Genomic DNA, 21,311 nt, shown 5'->3' on the forward strand with positions numbered 1-21,311 from the left:
CCAATAAAAAAACCATCAAGTCTGCCAAATCATGTTATTGGCCCAATTGAATGTTTTAGATTGTGTTCAACAAGCTTTTTTGGTTTCACCTAATTTAAAATTGTATATTGGTTAATTGTATATTGGTAAACAATGCTAAAGCAACTTTACTGAATTGTTTATTCCTCGTTGTCCCAAAAGAAAATGAATAATAGAATATAGAAAATCATAATACACTAAACACTGCCACATTTATTTATTTATTTATTTATTTTTATTAAAGAGACACTATTGTAAAAGTCCTTTAGAATAACAAATACATTACACATTTCAACAAAGTATACCGTATAAATTCTAGCATTTTATTTCTCCTAATATTGACCTCATTCTTTAAGGCGGAAGTGCCCTCGTTTTTCCGATTTGTTTTCGAACATCTGATTCAGTGCCCTATGGGAGAAATGACTAGGAATATTAAACAGCGGAAAACAGACAAACTACTTGCTCTACAAACTAGTGTGTTTATGACTCTACAGACAAAGCAGAATAATATATTAAGAAAATATCAGTTTACAACATCAAGCATCAAAACAAACAGTTTTTAACGTCTCAAAATCAAAGGAAGTGAATGAGAGCGGAAATCTCCAGCCAAAAAGATTCAAACGGCTGCGCCTGCTCGTACGTGAGGAATAAGGTCAATACATAGAGCTGAAGTGTACTTAATATATATCCCAAATATCTGCAAAAATATAAAAAATAAAAATAAAAAACAGCATAAAATGTGAGTATTTTTGTGAGGTTACTTTAACCATTGTTTAGTGTTGTCACCTGAATACTTTCATTCTACAAAAGATAATCTGAACTTATGAAATCACATTTTTGATGAATGGTTAAACCCATTCATTAACATTACACATCTAATATATTTGCATATAAACAATGAACGGTTCATTCCGCTGTGGCTCCCCCTGATAAACAGGGGACTAAGCTAAAGGAAAATTAAAAAATGAATATTAAAATCGTCAAAAGCACCATCAAATCTAAACAATGGGTTACTTTACCCAGTTGACACAGATGATTCCAGAACAGAAAAAAACTCACAAAAGTTTCAAGAAAAGTAAAAAAAAAATCTTCAAGAGGAACTTCAAGCACATAAAGCTGCATCTGTTTCAAATATTTACCATGTAAACCTATTTAGTCATTGTATTCCAGGTTGAGTAGATACTATAATCCAAAAGCACAAACGATGCATTGATAAAGCCTCCTATTGTCGAGCACCATCTCCTCTTCCAGGACAGCAGACATTCAGCACAGTTGACAGGGCTCTTAAACTTCATCATGCTCCTGATGCTAACTGTTTCAAGGATTCCCATCTTCATTGTAGCTGTGTGGTTTTCCAATGGCTCTGTATGTTAGAAATATAAAACGGCAATGTCAATATTAAGCCTATATCAAATACATATTCAAATGTCACCATAATACTGTGTCATTTTCAAAAACACCATTCCTGTTGGATCACAAAATGTAATTTTACAATAACAGAATGTGGATGTTCACATATTTATTAGCATAGTAACAATACAGTAATGAATAATTTCCATACTGTGAGAATGCTATGTGGTAAATTGCACATTCATATGTAAAATGTCACTTTGGCCAGGCACCTGTTTGTTTACAGCAATAGTTCTAAATATCATTTACAGTGAGTAAATAACAGCAGAAGACAAAAAACAGGTTTTCTTTCACACAAAACTGAAAAATCTGCCGTAATTTACTCTCCCTTCCTTTATTCCAGACCTGTTTTTCTTTCTATCTTCTGTAAAGAAAATATTTTAAAGAAAGCTGGAAACCTGTAACCATTGACTTCCATAGTATTTGTTTTTCCTACTATGGAAATAAATGGTTACAGGTTTCAGCTTTTTTCTAAATATGGCATTTAGTGTTCAACAGAAGAAAGAAACTTACAAAAGTTTGAAACCACATGTGTCTGAGTAAATAGTACAATTTGATTTGGGGGTGAACTGTCCCTTTAAGAACAACTCCAAATCAATGTTTAATATTTTCAAGTTGAAATCAATAAGGCAGGCTTGTGTTTTACATAATATCTTGTTTTATAGAAAATAAATAAGGCTACAGTAGAACTGACAACCGGTAACATATAACTAGCCAGAGCAATGTCTGTAATTAACGTTAACGTGTTGTGGATTTGTGGTGAAAACCTAGGCGAGCATGGGGAGAACATGTAAACTCCACACAGAAATGCCAAGTGACCCTGCATAGATTTGCTTATTTCTCCCTTTATTTGTGTCTTTTCTTTCTTCTTTATTGTGTTTGCAGGTGTGGTCCAGCATAGCTTAGTCAAGGACGACAAGAGGTACAACGTTTAAAAAGAAATTAAGAATGTCCCCAGGCCTCACCGGCTGTAATTGGGTCAGAATTTTCATGGCTGAATCTTGATTGCCGACAGATATCACTTATTTTTGTCACTTTGGATGAGCTTGAATTTGTGCAGCCAATGCAGAAACCAGGTAACGTAAACGTCTGACCGCGCCGACTGTGTTTTATACAGGTGGCAGGACCACGGTTTCTCCTCGAGACCTCGACGGTGGCCCCCATTTTCAGCCATCGCCTGGACAGCAAAAGTAGACTCCCCACAGCTCTTCGAGCAAACGCGCTGTCATTTTTGCTTGTTTAAATCTTTGTTTTATTCTCTTTGTAGCCATTTTAAAGAGTGAAGTGCGCTTCCCACAATGCATTGCGGCAGCGAACGACAAATCAGAGAGATTGCTGCATTCCAGACGTGTCTTTTCGCGCCTTCTGCGTGGAAATCATGTCGAGAGCGGCAAAACAACACCGTGTACTCGGACGTGGGAATGTGAGGCGGGCCGCAGACACGTAAAGTGCAGTGAGACACGTACAACTCTCCCAAACTCACCCTCCGTTGGCCGTCTGATTGACAGGCTATGCTTCGCCCACGCCCCGAGGGCCATGAAGAGACCCGGGCAAGCAAACGATTAATCCGCCCTCTTATGACGAGTTCAGACTGCATGATTTTCAAACTAGTCGTGTCACAGATGTTTTCACACTGCATGACTATCTGGGCTGGCGTTTCGTCGGTGCTTTGTTTACATTGCAAGATGGTTCGGCGACATGGACATTCACATTGCATGACTTTACTATAGGGAGAATCGCCGACAGCTTCGTCCAAACTACGTCTCACAGCCAAAAACATGTAGTATATCTTTTGTTATTAACTACATAATGAGAAAGAAGCCTTTAATAGGGTAGAACATGTACATGTTTGCTCACCTGGGTTTAAGGGGAATTAGCCATTTCTCCTCAACGTTGATAATAAACTAATTTCTTTCTGTATGAAACGTCAAACAGACACGGTTGCCTGACAGGAGTCCTGTCAAACCTCCACTAGTTTTTCCTCCATTTCGTGGGTCCAAAAAAAACGAAAAAGAGCGCTTTTAACTTCTCCCCCAGCCTCCCGCTGGCCTGCAGCAGGTACACACACGCACACACACACACACACGCACACACACACACACACGTGAAAGCTGCTCTCTCATTGGCCGTGGGCGATGGCTGATGTTATTTTCAGTCAAAACTCAATTCACACGGCATGATTTGAATCGCCGACAGCTCCAGATATTTAGCATGCCAAATATCTCACAGGCATCGGCGACTCATCGGCGATTCTCTCAGATCGCGTCTTTGATCGTTCATACTGTGTGATTGTCACTCACGTGCACGAGCAGCGATTTGCCTGTGATTTCAGGCATTTGTCGGCGATTTCTCAAAACCTGTCGGCGAGCCAAAATCGGGGCTAAAATCACGCAGTCTGAACTAGGCATTACGGTTTTGTAGATCCGTCACTTTTTTGTCTTGCTTATTACAAGTCTTCTTTGCTTTTTTATTAACGATGTTCACCAAACTTGTGCAGTAGTCCCCAGTCTCTTGAAGGAAACGAGCCGAATTTGGCTTTGATCTAGTTCGTCCTTTTTTTATGCATATGAAACTTGCCCATAATAATAAAAAGTTGCTCCAAAAAGATAATTTTCTTTGCATTTATTGACAAAATAACTGCAAATGGGTCGTTATCACTATAAAGTGCTTTTGATGTCCCACAAGACGGGATCAATCCTTTTTGAACACAATGCGAAATAATGAAACTCTCATGTTTCAGTATGGTTGGTTAAACCTTCACAGCATGCAGGTAGAATTGAACGTGTTTTGAAATATGTTTTTGTCAATCTGTCCATGTTCTTTCATAGAATGGATGTGATTTTGCCATGTCACACCGCTCAGCCATCCTCAGTGAGTACAAAATCTAGGTCGATTAGATAAAGAAAGATTTTTAAATATTCTCATTGTCTCTAACAAGTTATTTGAACCCCCCCCACCCCACCCCAAAAAAAATAAAAAATTTAATAACTATTTTGTTTTTATAACATTATTAATCATTTTGCACGTGCCCTTGAAATTGCTGTCCACCGTCACGATGTGGTAAATGCCCCTTTAAGGAACACTCTGATGTACTCATTGGCATCCCCATGCCCGTTTTTCCCTTTATTCAGAGAAGGGTAAAACGTCCGCTGTGACACACAGTAACTATCTACATTTATGTTTCCTATTTTTCCTCATGTTGTGTTCGAAATTGAATGTTGTCGAGCTTAACATGTCCACCCTTTCATAGTCAAATAGTAATAGAAAAAAATGTCAGAAATCAAAACTATAGCTTTTCTGTATATAGTTTTGATAAGGATGATGTAAAATAAGGCAAAGGGATATATTCAGTTGCTGTTATGAAGAAATGTGTTTCCTCTTTGGTCCCTGATTAAGGAATTTAAAGTGTAAAGCAGTAAAAGTGACATGTCTACTGATGCTGAGAACTGAATCTCTCTGCAATAAAAATAATAATAATTATATATATATTTTTAATAAATAAATATTATATATATATATATATATATATATATATATATATATATATATATATATATATATATATAAATATATATATATATATATATATATATATATATATATATGGGGCGACCCCGGATTAATAAAGGACTAAGCCAAAAAGAAAATGAATAAATGAATGATAATATATTAAAAAAAGAAAAGTAAGACTTAATAAGAGCTGAAGTCGGACTGAATCGTTCCCTGTTAAAAGAGCACAGATCTGTTTTGAAATGAACATATTTATTAACATAAAATTGGTTCACAAATAATCTGCGGGGAGAAGAAAAATCAATGTTAAAGACATGTTAAAAAAATACAAACTGTACAACATTTATAAATCTTATGAACATTCATAAATAGCAAATATCCGTGTATCCAGTCAATCAGTGTAGGTTGCAGCTCAGGCATGTACTGTATGTAGCAGAGCGCTTCATTACAGCCCCCTAAAAGAGGCAGAATTCATACCCCTGGCTTAAAAACGACAGCCTCTCTGAATGATGGAGAAAGAATCAACAATGTTTCTAATCCATGCATGACAAGAGGCAACATATTCAATATTCAACAAATGAATAAAAAACATATCTTGCGTTTAGTCTTTCTCATGCAGTTAAAGAGAAAAAGATAATTAGCAGAAATAAAAAATGTACTTTTCAAAACCACCGCTCAAAAACCCGTATCCTAAAACATCTCTTCATGTTATGACAGTTTGTACACAACAGATCAGTGCTTAATTAAACACATTTCTCCCTATATGCTATTTTACATTTCCCTCTACCAATAATCCAGCAAAAATAAAAGAAGAAGAGAGGAAATTCAGGACTACTTTTGGATTTCTTTGATATGACTGAAAGCATGGTTGCAGAAACATTTAACCACAGCAACAGTTACTGTATGTTATGAAGCAGAACCTCCAAATACATCATAATGCCTGCTTTCCTGTTGAAGAGACGAGCAGAAAGTATGAAATATGCATCATAAAAATGTACATTCAGTGCTTATGACAATCTTTAGATGCATTACAGTAAAGGCTGGTAGCTCGCAATCTTTCGCTGTTAAGATGTACAGAAATGTCAACATTAGATTACAGGTTACAGTATGTGTTCATGATTTTAATTACACAGGAATAAAAAGGCAAGAAATCAATAAGTTAAGACATCTTTTGGTTCATTACGTAAAAAAAGGGAACAAACTGTGGCTCAATGGATAGGCAGGTTTTTTTTGTTGTTGTTGCAAATACGAGGTCACATGATCTCATTCATTTAAGATCTGAAACTTAAGCAGCAACTTAAAGGGACAACACCACTAGAAGTGATGGAGATTTTTAGAAAATGTTTGTTTTGTTTTGTTTTTTGTCCTTCCAATGAAAGTCAATGTGGCACCAACACATTTTTAGATCTTATTTAGATGAAAATGATTGTTCCACACACACACACGCACGCACGCACACACACACACACACACACACACACACACACACACACACACACACACACACACACAAACAAATAAATAAGCTGTGATCTGTAAATGAAAGTCAAACCAGTTTGAAACTATTGGATTACATAAATGACAACTTTTAGTTTTGTGTGAACTGCCCCTTTAAAGTCTTAGGAAAGTCCCATGTTCAGGTCATAAGTTGGGAGTATTGCACTGGTAGTGGGAAAGAAAAAAAAACAAGAAATAAATGCTGGTAATTTGGAGATTAGCTGGTCGTGTTTTTGTAAATCAGCACATCAGTAAGTGAGCCCCATATGTTCCATAGCTGCAGCCAGTGTGGATAAAATAATAAAACCCCTTAAAATCATGATGTTGCCTAGATTATTGTTATGATATATAATGAGGCAATCAGCAAGAGGTAGAACAGTGTAAAAGTTCAATGTCCCTCTTTATCAGTAAACGCTGAATTCTCTGCATGGGTTGGAAAAAAATAATTACAAAAAATACTATTTAAAATAATCCCGACCCCATTCAGAGTTTTAGATATATATTAAAGAACATAAAAAACAACTCTTTTAACAAAAACTGCTGTACAGTGAAAAATCCAGGAAAGTGATTTTGTCCTCATGCACGTAAATGTATGCAAAAAAAAAAAAAAAAACAAATCAGTGCATTATTATGGAGCCAGATCAATCTCAAAAATAAATACATTTACAAAATAAAGTGATACAGGCACAGCACATTTCACATTTACAAAACCCAATTTGAAAATTCTAAAACACATTTCATAAATGCTACACACAATCGCATTTTGAATTACGAATTAAATTGGTGTATTTATGAATCGTGTTTTGAATTTTTTACGAAATGCATTTGCGTATTTATGAATCGTGTTTTGAATTTACTAATTGGATTTGTCTATTTATAAATCGTGTTTTAATATTACAAATTAAATTGAAGTATTTATGAATCGTGTTTAATTATTACAAATTAAATTGAAGTATTTATAAATCGTGTTTTAATATTACAAATTAAATTGAAGTATTTATAAATCGTGTTTTAATATTACAAATTAAATTGAAGTATTTATAAATCGTGTTTTAATATTACAAATTAAATTGAAGTATTTATAAATCGTGTTTTAATATTACAAATTAAATTGAAGTATTTATAAATCGTGTTTTAATATTACAAATTAAATTGAAGTATTTATGAATCGTGTTTTAATATTACAAATTAAATTGAAGTATTTATAAATCGTGTTTTAATATTACAAATTAAATTGAAGTATTTATAAATCGTGTTTTAATATTACAAATTAAATTGAAGTATTTATGAATCGTGTTTTAATATTACAAATTAAATTTAAGTATTTATGAATCGTGTTTTAATATTACAAATTAAATTGAAGTATTTATAAATCGTGTTTAATTATTACTAATTAAATTGGTGTATTTATGAATCGTGTTTTAATATTACAAATTAAATTGAAGTATTTATAAATCGTGTTTTAATATTACAAATTACATTTAAGTATTTATAAATCGTGTTTTAATATTACAAATTAAATTGAAGTATTTATAAATCGTGTTTTAATATTACAAATTAAATTTAAGTATTTATAAATCGTGTTTTAATATTACAAATTAAATTGAAGTATTTATGAATCGTGTTTAATTATTACAAATTAAATTGAAGTATTTATAAATCGTGTTTAATTATTACAAATTAAATTGGTGTATTTATGAATCGTGTTTTGAATTTTTTACGAATTGGATTTGTGTATTTATGAATCGTGTTTTGAATTTACTAAATAAATTGGTGTATTTATGAATCGTGTTTTGAATTTTTTACGAAATGCATTTGCATATTTATGAATCGTGTTTTGAATTTACTAATTGGATTTATCTATTTATAAATCGTGTTTTAATATTACAAATTAAATTGAAGTATTTATAAATCGTGTTTTGAATTTTTTTACGAATTGGATTTGTGTATTTATGAATCGTGTTTTGAATTTACTAAATAATTTTGTGTAATTATGAATATTTTGATATTACGAATTGGATTTGTGTATTTATGAATTGTGTTTTGGACTAAAGATTTGGATTTTGTAAGTGTATTATTTTTCAGACTGATCTGGCTCCATATATTCTCGCTGACAACCATATGTAAAACATTTATAAACCTCTGAAATGACAGAATGAGAACATTTCAAGTGGAAACATTCTGGCTTTGACTGGAAAGCTGTGCTGATATTCAACTTTGCAGTAAAAATAGTTTAAAAGAAGACTTAAAAAAGGAAAAGATGTTTATGCATTTAATCTGATATCGATCTGGAAAATAAAACTGATTGCAGGTAAGCTAGTGAATTAGTTTGACATTCTGGAAGAAAAGTTTTTCAGCTAAACAGCTGAAATATTGTTATAAATAAACTCACTTGTGCATCACTAAATAAAAAACGAATGAAATATTCCCCCTCTGAATATGAGGTAAGTCGAGGTGATGACATTCACATTATAACCTGTTAAAACAGGCTCCGACAAGCTCTTCTGACAATGTAAATAAACTGCATTAAAAATGTATACAAACACTAAGACCAAAGCTCTTTGTGTTCGAAACTGAAAAGATTTCGATAAAACCCTATTATTTCACAAAATCTAAAATACATGTAAAATCATGCTAATTTAGCCCTCTGTTTGTTGCTTGTATCTTGCAGTTTTGAGGTTTCGAGGGTAATCAAAGAATAAAATAATCCCTTAATGAATGACCCTGTCCAAACCACAGCAGCATGCAGATGAACGTCCCTCACACAGTACAGATGAGCGCAGATCAAAGACACTGAAGAAAACAGCCCTCTGTGGCCTTCAATGGAGCCATGTGAAACATCATCTACTCCATCACTCTAATCAACAGGACAAGGACAGACGTGGGTCAGAAAGGAGAGTTCATTCCCAGCTTCGTCTCAAACTGAAGCTTCTGCCTCTTCTGGTAACGCACTCGTACCCTGAAAACAGAAACAGATCGAATGAAATAGTAATTAAGAAAATCTTTTAAAAAAAATCATAAATAGATGGAGTATATATATATATGTATGTGTGTGTGTGTGTGTGTGTGTGTGTGTGTGTGTGTGTGTGTGTGTGTATATATATATATATATATATATATATATATATATATATATATGAGCAATATCACACGAGGAGCTGTGCGATATGGCTGTATATCAGCACTGGTGGCACGAGTCCGAGTGCCTTAGTGCCCCCACCAGTGCCGATATACAGCCATATTGCACTGCTACGAGTGTGATAATGCGTTTATACAACAGTTTGACGGCATAATTGTGTATATAAAAACAAAATCAAACATGGAGAGTCTCAAAAACCCTTTTGTATGAGGAACTACTTTCTTCCGGATTCAAATCATAAGCTGACAGTTAAACAGTTGAGCGTGCATCTTTTAAACTTTAGATCTGTAGTGTCTGCTTTTTGCTGGCTGTATGTGGGCGGAGTAATACACAAAGGGTAAAGAGGCTGTAGGAGTTCTGATATTGCAGAATATCACACAGCTATCAGCCAATCAGATTTGAGAACCAGACAGAACTGTTGTATATATATATATATATATATATATATATATATATATATATATATATATATATATATATATATATATATATATATTATTCACAGAGAATTATAATACATTAAAATGTCAATGTTTAATGTTTGTTTTCATAATTGTTCTAAACAAACTCTCAGAAGAATGGCAATTTTATTCTCACTGGGTTAGAAACACTGCCTTGATTACATATTACTTACATTTGTAGATGTAAATACAGCTTCTAAGTAAAACTTAAAATTTAACTGAATTTGACAACAAATTTGAAATAAATATGTAGAAAATAAGAATTCAGATGCACATTATTATTTTGTTCAAATATTCCAATATATTATTAGATAATGTTTTTCAGTTGTAATATTTTTATACTGTAATTTGAGAAATATAGAAAAACATTTATAAATTAGTATTTGTATGTATTTTGACATACTTTAGTCTTTATGAATTGCACTATGAAACACTGATCTGTCCCTCAAATAATTTTGATGCTGAAAAGTTTGAAAAAGTGACTTTATTGGCATTTTAATGGTTTAAAGTGATGTATTGTCTGGATTGGTGCTGTAAGTTACAGTATAAACACCTGGTAATGAACTGCCGGTACTTTTTTCCAGTTGTTATTTTATAGACTTTATTCGCTGCTTAAGAAACATTTCTTATTATAAATGTTGAAAACCGTTGTGCTTCATATTTGTAGAATTCATAATAGCTTTTTCAGGATTCAGTGGTTTATTGAAAGACAAATACAATTGAATATGAAACTGAAACCTTTTGTAGCATAATAAACATCTTTATGTCACTTTAGATCAGCAGTGATGTAAGGTAACACATGACAAATACTCAAATTACTGTAATTGAGTAGTTTTTCTTAGGAATTGTAATTTACTAAGTACTTTTACTCTCCCTTGAGTACATTTTTAGTGCAGTATCAGTACTTTTACTTCACTACTTTACTTCAACCTGCGGTCACTACTCAATTTTTTTCTTGTCTATGGGGATTGGCTAAAGTAGAAAAATTATTCATGCAATTCCTGTCCAATCAAATCACACACAGAAAGTAAATCACATCACATTAAATAACTTAAGACATGGGCACTTTATAAATGCAGCAAACTTTTTGGAAGCATTAAAAGTGTCCAAGAAGATGTTCAAAATGTTTGTACACAATGACCCAGAAACTGTTTAGATGCATGTCAGACGTCACTGATGAGAAAATTAGGGATGTCGACTGTATGATGACTGAAATCGTCAAACAGCCTTGAACAATCACTTAATAGAACCAATGAAGAATTTAAGGAAAGGCCAAACAAGGAATGGAAGGAAGGAAGGACCGAATAATGAAAGGGAGGACCGAACTAATAATAATAATAATAATAATAATTCCTTACATTTATATAGCGCTTTTCTGGGCACTCAAAGCGCTTTACACAGTGGGGGGAATCTCCTCATCCACCACCAGTGTGCAGCATCCACCTGGATGACGCGACGGCAGCCATTTTGCGCCAGACCGCACACCACACACCAGCTGATTGGTGGAGAGGAGACAGCGATGATGCAGCCAATTGAATATGGGGATGGTTAGGAGGCCATGATGGACAAAGGCCAGTGGGCAGATTTGGCCAGGATGCCGGGGTTAAACCCCTACTCTTTTCGAAGGACATCCTGGGATTTTTAACGACCACAGAGAGTCGGGACCTCCGTTTAACGTCTCATCCGAAAGACGGCGCTCACTGAGCAGTATAGCATCCCCGTCACTATACTGGGGCATTAGGACCCACACAGACCGCAGGTTGGGCCCCCCCTGCTGGCCTCACTAACACCACTTCCGGCAGCAACCTAGCTTTTCCATGTGATCTCCCATCCAGGTACTGACCGGGCGCAGCCCTGCTTAGCTTCAGTGGGCGACCATGTGAGAGTTGCAGAGAGCTAGCTGCCGGCTATAATAAATGTAGGAAGGACCAAATGAATGAAGGGCCAAACAAGGAATGGAAGGGAGGACTGAACTAATAAAAGAAGGAAGAAAGGACCGAATGAAAGAAGAAAGGAAGGACTGAAAGAAGGAAGGAAGGAAGGAATGACTGAACAAACTAAACGAATGACCAAACGAAAAAAAGATCGATTAACCGAACAAACAAACGACCGACCGAAGGAAGGGAGGACCGAATAAACTAATAAATGAAGGTAAGAACAAACAAACAATGGAAGGAAGGAACGAATAAATATATAGGAAGAGCACTAAATTCTCTACAAAATGTTACATTTACACATCCCTGCACAAACTTGCATGTGAACGCATCAACGTTTTACATTGTATTACCCACTACTCACTACTCGAGTACTTCTAAAAGCTCTGCTAAATCATATTTTGAGTAATATTTACAACAGATACTTTAACTTTACTTGCACTACATTTTTGGGCACATAATGGCACTTTTACTTGAGTATGATTTTTCAGTACTCTTTCCACCACTGAGATTCAATGCCTCAATGCAGAATTTAAAGTATAAAATCTTATTGACCTCAATTGTTTGAAAACAGTGTGCATTTTGGTGTATTTTTCAAACTGCTATACAGCTTTAGATGACTTAATATATTTTAAATGAGTCACATTACTTCAATAAAAAACAGCAGAGGAAAGAAAGTCACACAGGTTTGAACTTTTGACTTCAAAATAAGGAAATGATGAGAGAATTTTTACCCTGTAATTTGTACCACCCCTTCGCCTTTGTCTCTTACCTGATTTCATGCAGTTTGACTGCTTCATTGATTAGCACCACAAGCACGATGGACAGAGAAACCAACAGCCACACCATCAGTGGAATGTGATGAAGAGTGAACACCACCTCTGTTCTCCTGTTCCTCCACAAATGATAATCAATCACAGCCTGCACCACCTGTCCCAACAACCTAACACAAGGGAGTGGAGAAAATTAGGTGGCATGTAAAGAGCATTTATATGATGGCAGATTTTTAAATTACTTTTACTTCTGTCACGACCACTCTCAGGATTTAGTATGATAATGAATATGTATATGTGTTTGGTCTTAGCGGAATAGACCTGCTATGCTGCTGCTTTGATAATTGCAACATACTCGCAGTAGCAGGTCACATGCTCTATTCACAGACATACCATCTGAGGATATAATATGCTGCTGCTACAAAAAATTTAGCTGCAAACCATAGCAGATCTAAACACAAGTGAAGCTGATGTAGACATTTACTTTTTAGCAGACTGATCCGCCAACGTATCCAGCACATGCTTAACGCAGTGGATGACCTTCCAACTGCAACCCATCACTGGGAAACACCCATACACTCTCATTCAAACACATACACTACGGCCAATTTAGCTTACCCAATTTACCTATAGTGCATGTCTTTGGACTTGTGTGGGAAACCGGAGCACCCGGAGGAAACCCACACCAACAAACTCCACACAGAAATGCCAACTGACTCAGCCGAGGCTCAAACCAGCGAATTTCTTGCTGTGAAGAGATCGTGCTACTCACTGCGCCACCATGAAGCCCTTCTACACTGAATAATTTAAACAGAAAACACTCACACCACAGGCACTGTGAGACACCACCATGTGTTGCTGAATGGGTTTCTCCTCCACAGGGGTTGTGAACGGTGTACATAGCTGAAAGAGATGACCACTGGGGAAAAAAAGAGCAAACAAAAGCAGAAATAACATCACTACAACTTCATCATGTTTTTTACAATAATTCAAATCCAGATAAATCAAATAGTAAAAAGAGGATCATGGTTTACCAATACAAAACCCAAATCACAAAATACCCAGTGTAATTTTTAAATACGGGGTTCATACACATTTTTACTACTAAAATTTTCCATGACTTTTTCAGGACTTTCAAGTAAATTTTCATGACCTGATATTTCATGTAATGTCTACGTATACATAGTAAATAACAAGAAAAACAATGCATGTTTAAAGTTATTACAGCATACTATAAAACATACAACAATTTATTTAGTTTAAATTAATCTTTATTAATCTTGTGTGTGTGTGTGTGTGTGTGTGTGTGTGTGTGTGTGTGTGTGTGTGTAAAATTTATTTAGATAATGCTTACTCAGCACTAATAATGTGAGAGCATAAGTTTGGCCATGGACAGAAAGGAAGACCACTAACCCATATTTAAGTCTACAGATATTTGTTAAACTAATATCCATGATTTTTTAAAAACTTTTCCAGGTTTTTCAGGATCGTATGAACTCTGAAAATAGCATTTAAATTTAATTAAATAAAATGTTGTTAAAAAAAAAAAAAATAAACTTGTTTTTAGAGTGAATAATTGACTATGATTGAATAAAATACTATAATGTACTAGGATTTAATACTATGAACTAATTAAATAAGAAATTAACTAATTATTAGTGCTAAATTTAATTTAGCTAAAAACAGTCATATTTAATATTAATAAGTAATATTGAAACTGGTCTCATTCACTTCCATTTATATTTAGCATTAAAAAACTCCTTGCTGTGTTGGGTGATGATGTAAATGTTATTTTTTTGTTATATTACTTTTTATTTTTATGTAGAGCCATAAACACACACGTTTGTATATTATATCATAACATATTTATTTTTATTTAATGCCATGCCAGCAACAACAACTTTTTTTATGACATTAAAGGGCACCTATTTTACCCCTTTTTCAAGATTTAAGATACGACTTTTGTGTTTCAGCTCAAATGACTAATCAGATTATTTATTATACCTTTCAGAATATTGGAATTTTCTGCTCTGAACACAGTGTAGCTGTTTTTGTGGCCTATGTCTTTAATGCTAGTAGTCCCTGCCCACCGTTCCTACGTGCCTGTCAGAGTGTGCCTCAATCTCCAGCTGTGTCAGATAAACAGAAAAGTGACAGACATGAAGGAAGCAGATCTCACGTAACGTTTGTGAGAAATACTACAGTAAGAACTTTTCCAATAATTATTTCATGAATTTGTTGTCGAGTTAATTCAAGCCTTTCTGCAATGATGAGTCACAAACAATGACGTTACAAAGTTTACGCACGCACACACAGCAGACACACACACATACACAGACAAAGTGGAAAATGTGATATGTGTATGGATATCCATTATGTTAATGTACAAAATAAACCTGATTTAACGTCCATAAACCGAGATTAAAGCGTATTCATTAATAATAGAACTGACACACGGCTGTGGTGATAAAGACGGTAAAATCGCTGTAATTCATTACAAATTTGCAACAGACTTAAAATGTTTTAAACTGGTCTTGATCACAATTGATGATGATTGATGATCACAGCGAGTTTAACATCTTTTAATCCTGGTTTCTATGCGCACGTCCTGTCTTGTAAATAGGATTATACATGTTACTGTGGAGGCATGTTCATACGAGTTGTCAACTAATTTAGTGGGCAGGGAAACCTGTCTCTTACATCAAGTTGCAGTCAGCCACAAAATGAGTGGAATTATTTTTCTTTTGCAAATTGTTTTTTTTTTAAAAAGCATGTCATTATACTCATTGTATTCTTACATTCTACATAATACAATATATATTTCCAATAAACATTCTTATAAAAAAAACAAAAACAAATGAATGCATAAATTAGATAAGATGTTTTGTTTGTGGAGTAAGTAGTTTAAGCAGTGTTTGCTGCTGTTTGATTTTCCTAGATTTCCCTCTATAAGCAAATGTACTAAAAGTCCTAAAACAGAACAGATTTAAAGGTTCAGGACACCCCGGAGAACTTTTTTTTTTATATTAACAGATGTGTGTGTGTTGAGCATCAGTTAAGACAATGTTAGCACCTGTCAGCTTTAATTGTGGGGGAAACTGGATAATTTTGAGCTTTTGTCAGCTAATTTTAGCTTCCGGGTTTAAAATGATTTTTGAGGCGGGATCAAAATCGGCGACGTAGCTCAGAACTGCAAGTGCAATGATGACGCGTCGGTTTCTCATTATTATTCATAGCGGAGTTTTCTTAACCTATGAGAAGAGCCGGCTGCTTAATTATTCATGAGACCTGCCAGTGTCAAGCCCGAGCTGAGAGACACGGAAACCACGGCACAGTATTTAGCCGTTCATGAAGGCTCATATGCGTTTGTTTCCATGATCCACGGGGTTTGTTGCATGTTTTCCGACGCGATCTTGTCAGGGCCGATCATACAGCAAAGCTGTGTGTGTGCTGCTAGCATTTTTGTCGGGAGAGCAGCACGAGAATTAGAGAATGGCGGACGCCGTCTTTTATCAGGAGTTCATTCACATTCAGACACATCGCCATGCTGCTGTGTTCGCCTAAATCCTCCAGATTACCAGCAGGGTTAACGGTTAAAATAGACCGGTCAGGAGACCTGCTGCACTGAGTCTGCTGGATACGGGGATTGAGGGAGAAGTCCTCATTTATAGTGTTTACATGAACACACGTCTTTATAATGATGTAAATTGTGGTTTTCTGTTTATGAAATTACGAATAACAAATGTAGCAGGGCATAAAATCACTGTTCATTTGTTTGCATTTTAACTTTGTAAACTATAAACTCATGCGTCTCCTCACGGTTTGTGTCTCATTTTGTGAGCTAACTGACTACAACAGTTGTTCGCTCACCTTCTCCCCTGCTGGCTACGCCCACTCCTGCCCGATGCTCGCGGAGCTCCGCCCATTAATCATGCATCTTTTGAAAAAATTCTGAAGTAGACTTAAACCGAAAGTGGGGGTGTCATGGCCCTTTAAGCTAACTAATGCTTTGCAGAATAAAGAGCACAGCAATGGAAGTGTATTCTATTTTTTAATAAAGTCACCTGTATGCAAGGCCAGAAAACCTGCCATGATCTTCTGAATCAAAAGCAGCCCATTGGACAATTCACCAAACCACTCTGGGGCACCCTGGGAGCTGTGCGGAACACATTAATCATTGATCACCACTTATAATAAATTCATAAACTTGAAACTGACATTCAAGAGTGTGCATGCAAGTGCTTGTATACCTAGATGTGAGTATGTGTGAGCAGTTGATAGTGCTGTTGTCGGTTTTTGTGAAGTTTGCTGCTCTAGAACAAACTTCCTGTAGCGAAAAGCCGAAGCCGACTAAGTAGGCCAACACCGTCAGACCAAACTTCAACAGGAACCAGCCCAGGAAGTAGTGCTGGGTCTGTGGGAGGCAGTCAAAAATAACACAACATCACATGTCAAGCTTGTTTCAATAATTTAAATCGGGAGCATTGTTGGTCTCAGGACTGACCTTGCGTGGTATGGAGTCCAAATTCTTTCCAGTGGCAACTGTCATGACCGAACTGTCAGGAGGTTTTCCCAGCAAGGACACACTGTGAATGCCAAAATAGTTCTTAATATATGCTCAGATATGACATAGTGACCTAGTTCTACTAAAACACACAACATTTCTTGTCTGTTACCTGAGCAGAGGGTAACAGAAGCAGGAAAGCCACAGTATGTCTGTGATGTTCATGGGAGGAGGCAGCTGAATAAGGCAAGCCAGAAACTGCGAAACCAAGATGTCGAGAGTTGAACTTTGAGTAATAATTCAGTGTGATTTACTTATTTATTCAGGTTTGAATGCCATATCAGCAGCATGTTTCTGTGGTGTGAAAAAGTGTTTGACCCTTTACTGATTTCTAGTATTTGTACATGTTTGTTACACTTTAATGTTTCAGATCATCAAACTAATTTAAGCAGTAGTCAAAAATGACACACAGTTTTTGAAATAAAGCTTTTTATTATTAAGGGGAAAGCAAAATCCAAAACTACATGGCCCTGTATGAATGATTGTATCAAAACTGCATGATGTGTTTTTTCTTGTGTTGTCTTTCACTAATAATTCAATTTGTTTGATGATCTGAAACATTAAAGTGTGGCAAACATGGAAAAAAATTAGAAATCAGTAAGGAGTAAGAATGCATATTCATGGCAACAGTGGTAATAAACATTCAATATATCATTAATAATCAAAACTGTTTTATAATAATCTTGCATTGTGCAAAAAACAAATTACAAATAACAATGCTGATAAAAAGTCATATAAAATCTTTCAATTTGGATAATAATAATTATACAAAAATCCCTCCAGAAGACAGTTGTAAACATTTCCCTTCAAATATTTCCTGAATAAAAACATTAACTCATATCGATTAAACATAGACATTCTTTAAAAATATGTTTTATAGTCAAAATATTCTTACAAGAGTTACAAATAGGTTTCTCTTCCATTTTGAATAAATATTGCAAGCGTGTAAGTCTCGAGAAGCCAATTCTGCATCATGTATGTACAAGCTGGTCATGCCTATTTTTCAACTGGTAATAATTTCTTTGATTTACTAATGGATTGATTTGAATTGTTTTGGATTCACCTGAATGATGACCAGTGTCAGCTGACACTGCAGGAGGAAGAGGAAGCACTTGCGAATGCCATAGGTGGTGTGTCTCGCCTGAAGAAAAATCAGAAAAATCAGAAAAATCACAGTAACATAAAAAAACAGTAGTTGTACCGAGTATTATTTATCTTATCTATAAAATTACCAAATAAATGTTATTTTTGTAAATGCTTACTTACACCCCAACCCTAAACCCAACCGTCACAGTACTGTAAAAATATTAATGATTGTTATACAGTATCATAAGAAAATGCTGCTTTATTAATGTGCATATCGCACTCCTGTCGGCCGCATATCCAATCAAGACTTTACCCGAGATTCAGCAAAACAAAACATATATGTTTGAAACACTTTCGTTGTTGCGCAGTCACTTTTAGCTACTTGTGGTTTTTACTCTATATATGTAAGTGCTTTATTTTAACCAAAGCTCTATTTTTGAAAATATTCAAGGGTAATTTGATTATAATTAGTTTTTTACCACTTGTATTGTACAAACACATCTCCATGGCTTATATGTTATGCTGGGGGTGTAAATATGATCATTTTGCTAATATTCGATTCAAATGGTCTGGCCCAGCTGAGGCTCGAACCAGCGACCTTCTTGCTGTAAGGCGATTGGGCTAACCAGTGCGCCACCTTGACACCCAACTTCAATAATAAATAGGTATATAAAATGCTGCGCTTCCCATCTCCATCTGCCACAATAACTTCTAGGACTTCTAGAATGAGTACTGTGCTCAAGTATTAAGAATGCATTCTGGATCTTTCATGTATCCTCCATTCTTGTGTTCTTGAGTATTAAAACTGAACTTTGACGGTTGATGATAACTTTACAGGAGAACACAAGCACATGAGATTCCTTAGGAACGCACATTGAGAAACAGCCATAATCTCCACTTACCTGCTCTATGAGTTTGACCATGCTGACACTCTCGCCCTGATGGAAAGACACCGAGCAGGCGAGACTGTTGAGACTAGCGCTGAGGCCCAGTGGAGAAAGCTCATCGCATTCTTCATTCAGCCCACAGACCGCAGCATACCCAAATGTCTCCCATGAGCAGCGGGACGGGTACAAAGGATCAAGAGAGATACTATAACACACAGAGAGAAAGGTTTACCGAAACACTGTGATCACTTACTATTCAACTTAGCAGTTGTTTTGTTATTACCAAAAACTCATAGCAGTCTTTTTAGCTTCTTGAAACTAGTCAGTCTTTATATTGCAGCTTTGCGAATGATAACATGCTATATTTATTGTCTGTATTACCCACCTAATGTCGCTCTGCAGGAAAAGGCAGCTGTTGCGGAAGTTTGCGGAGCTCCCCAAACAGCACGTCACCTCTCTGTTCTCCTGCATGATCTTCATCATTTCACACATTGCTGTGAAACGCAAACACAAGAGGCTCACCGCAAGCTTTTAAAGAACTAGTTCACCAAAAATTTATTCTTTTATTAATCATTTACCCTCATGTTGTACTAATCTCTTGAATTTGTTTTTAGATATTTTAGGTGGGATCTGAGATCTTCCTCATCATTTATAGACAGCAACAATACATTAAAAAACAGAAAAGGAAGCAAAAACATTGTCAAAAATTTCCAATTTTTTTGGTTTCTTGCCTTAACTCTTCGAAAGTTAAGAACAAATTTTAGTGAAGAAGAATGACTTTTGGTCTGCTCTGGCACATTTTTCAAAGGTGCCACAATATCGAATCACGAGCAAAAATTTTGAACAGAACTTATTTAACACCAGTTCGTCTCAATAAGATATTTTCTAATGTTTCTCAATGTTGTTTTAAGTGCAAATCCAATGTTGGTACTATGAGGTTGAAAATGTAAAATGATTAAGACATACTGGAAATAAATGCACAAATTAGTTCATAAGATTACTGGCAAGTCTTTTGCCCTATCTCCAGTTATTTATCTTCTGAATTTTAAAACTGGTCTACAGCTTAGTCATGGATAGGATGTTTTTTGCTATTTCTGCAGAGAATTTAGGTAAAAATCTGTGGATTTCTGCGAAATTATTTTGGTAGTATCATAACTAAAACATTATTATGTGAAATAAAATATAATATCTTTTTAACTTTTATTTAATGTTTAAAATGCAAATCCAATTAGATTCAATTTATTTGGTAAACAAAGTAAGTCTCTCATATAATATATCTACTAAAAGACAGAAAATATTACTGTACAAACTGCATTGTACATAAATCAGATGAACATTTTTCATATTAGTCAATAATATTACTGTAATTAATTAAAAAAAACTGATTAAACTTAAATTTACTCAAGTAAATAAACAGAATTAATGATGGGCTAAAATCTGCGAAAACCTGCGGAATTCTGTGCGCGCAGATTCCGTGTGGGCCTAGTCATGGACTAGAATTTGTGTTACACCTCTGTAGTTATAGAGCAAGAAAATGTATTTTTTTGTTGTGGTCTTCTCCTAACATTCCTTCAGTCAATATGTGGTAAAAACGTAAGACATGCATCAGAAATCTTAGTATTTCTGGAATATCTGAAATCCTTTATGGGAGTTTCTGGAGAATATATATTGAAAGACTAGTTATTTCTCATTTGACCCTTCATAAAAGACTTGAATTACTAGCCAATGGACGTTTGTATAATAGATGGCTGTATTATTGTATTTGATGAAATGATGAGACACGTATACTACTGTTTTGTCATTGCAAATCTTAAAATAAAGGTATTAAAAAGTGTTCTTGGAGCTTTGTATAATCACATTTAAACCACTGATGCTCCATGGAAAGTTTTTACAATGTTATGGGCATTTTTCATCCTAGGACCAAAATGAAGGATGAAGGGAGCTCTCAGACTTCAATATCTTATTTTGTTTAAAAGATGAACACAGGTCTGAGGAGATTGGAAGAATGGGAGGGTGAGAAGTAATAATATAA

The 21,311-nt window shown here is 35.0% G+C and overlaps 1 protein-coding gene and 2 long non-coding RNA genes across 5 annotated transcripts in view; 1 reads left to right on the top strand and 2 right to left on the bottom strand.

The window, feature by feature from the left end:
* Positions 1-226: 226 nt before the first annotated feature.
* LOC147841446 (uncharacterized) lies at positions 227-3,528 on the bottom strand. 2 transcript variants are annotated; one of them, XR_015504333.1, is made up of 2 exons: positions 3,286-3,528; positions 227-1,381 (listed from the first exon to the last, which is right to left on the bottom strand). It is a non-coding gene; the product is annotated as an uncharacterized LOC147841446 (long non-coding RNA). The 2 variants fall into 2 exon arrangements; XR_015504334.1 differs by lacking the exon at positions 3,286-3,528 and adding an exon at positions 2,394-2,733.
* A 1,645-nt stretch (positions 3,529-5,173) lies between these two features.
* LOC147841447 (uncharacterized) lies at positions 5,174-9,074 on the top strand. Its single transcript, XR_015504341.2, has 2 exons — positions 5,174-7,346; positions 7,594-9,074. It is a non-coding gene; the product is annotated as an uncharacterized LOC147841447 (long non-coding RNA).
* The window catches only part of tmem94 (transmembrane protein 94), a 49,695-nt gene continuing 37,078 nt past the window's right edge, over positions 8,695-21,311 (bottom strand). For both annotated transcript variants that reach the window (XM_087276642.1, XM_087276641.1), the window contains 10 exons: positions 19,665-19,773; positions 19,295-19,484; positions 18,370-18,447; positions 17,419-17,504; positions 17,247-17,328; positions 16,993-17,156; positions 16,807-16,898; positions 13,568-13,661; positions 12,742-12,912; positions 8,695-9,394 (listed from right to left, as the gene is read on the bottom strand). In XM_087276642.1, the coding sequence (XP_087132768.1) occupies positions 9,322-9,394; positions 12,742-12,912; positions 13,568-13,661; positions 16,807-16,898; positions 16,993-17,156; positions 17,247-17,328; positions 17,419-17,504; positions 18,370-18,447; positions 19,295-19,484; positions 19,665-19,773 (1,139 nt within the window). In that variant the 3' untranslated portion in view covers positions 8,695-9,321. The remainder of the gene's footprint in view (positions 9,395-12,741; positions 12,913-13,567; positions 13,662-16,806; positions 16,899-16,992; positions 17,157-17,246; positions 17,329-17,418; positions 17,505-18,369; positions 18,448-19,294; positions 19,485-19,664; positions 19,774-21,311) is intronic.

This window comes from Danio rerio, chromosome 12 (genome assembly GCF_052040795.2).
Source record: "Danio rerio strain M-AB ecotype USA chromosome 12, GRCz13ab, whole genome shotgun sequence".
NCBI lineage: Eukaryota > Metazoa > Chordata > Actinopteri > Cypriniformes > Danionidae > Danio > Danio rerio.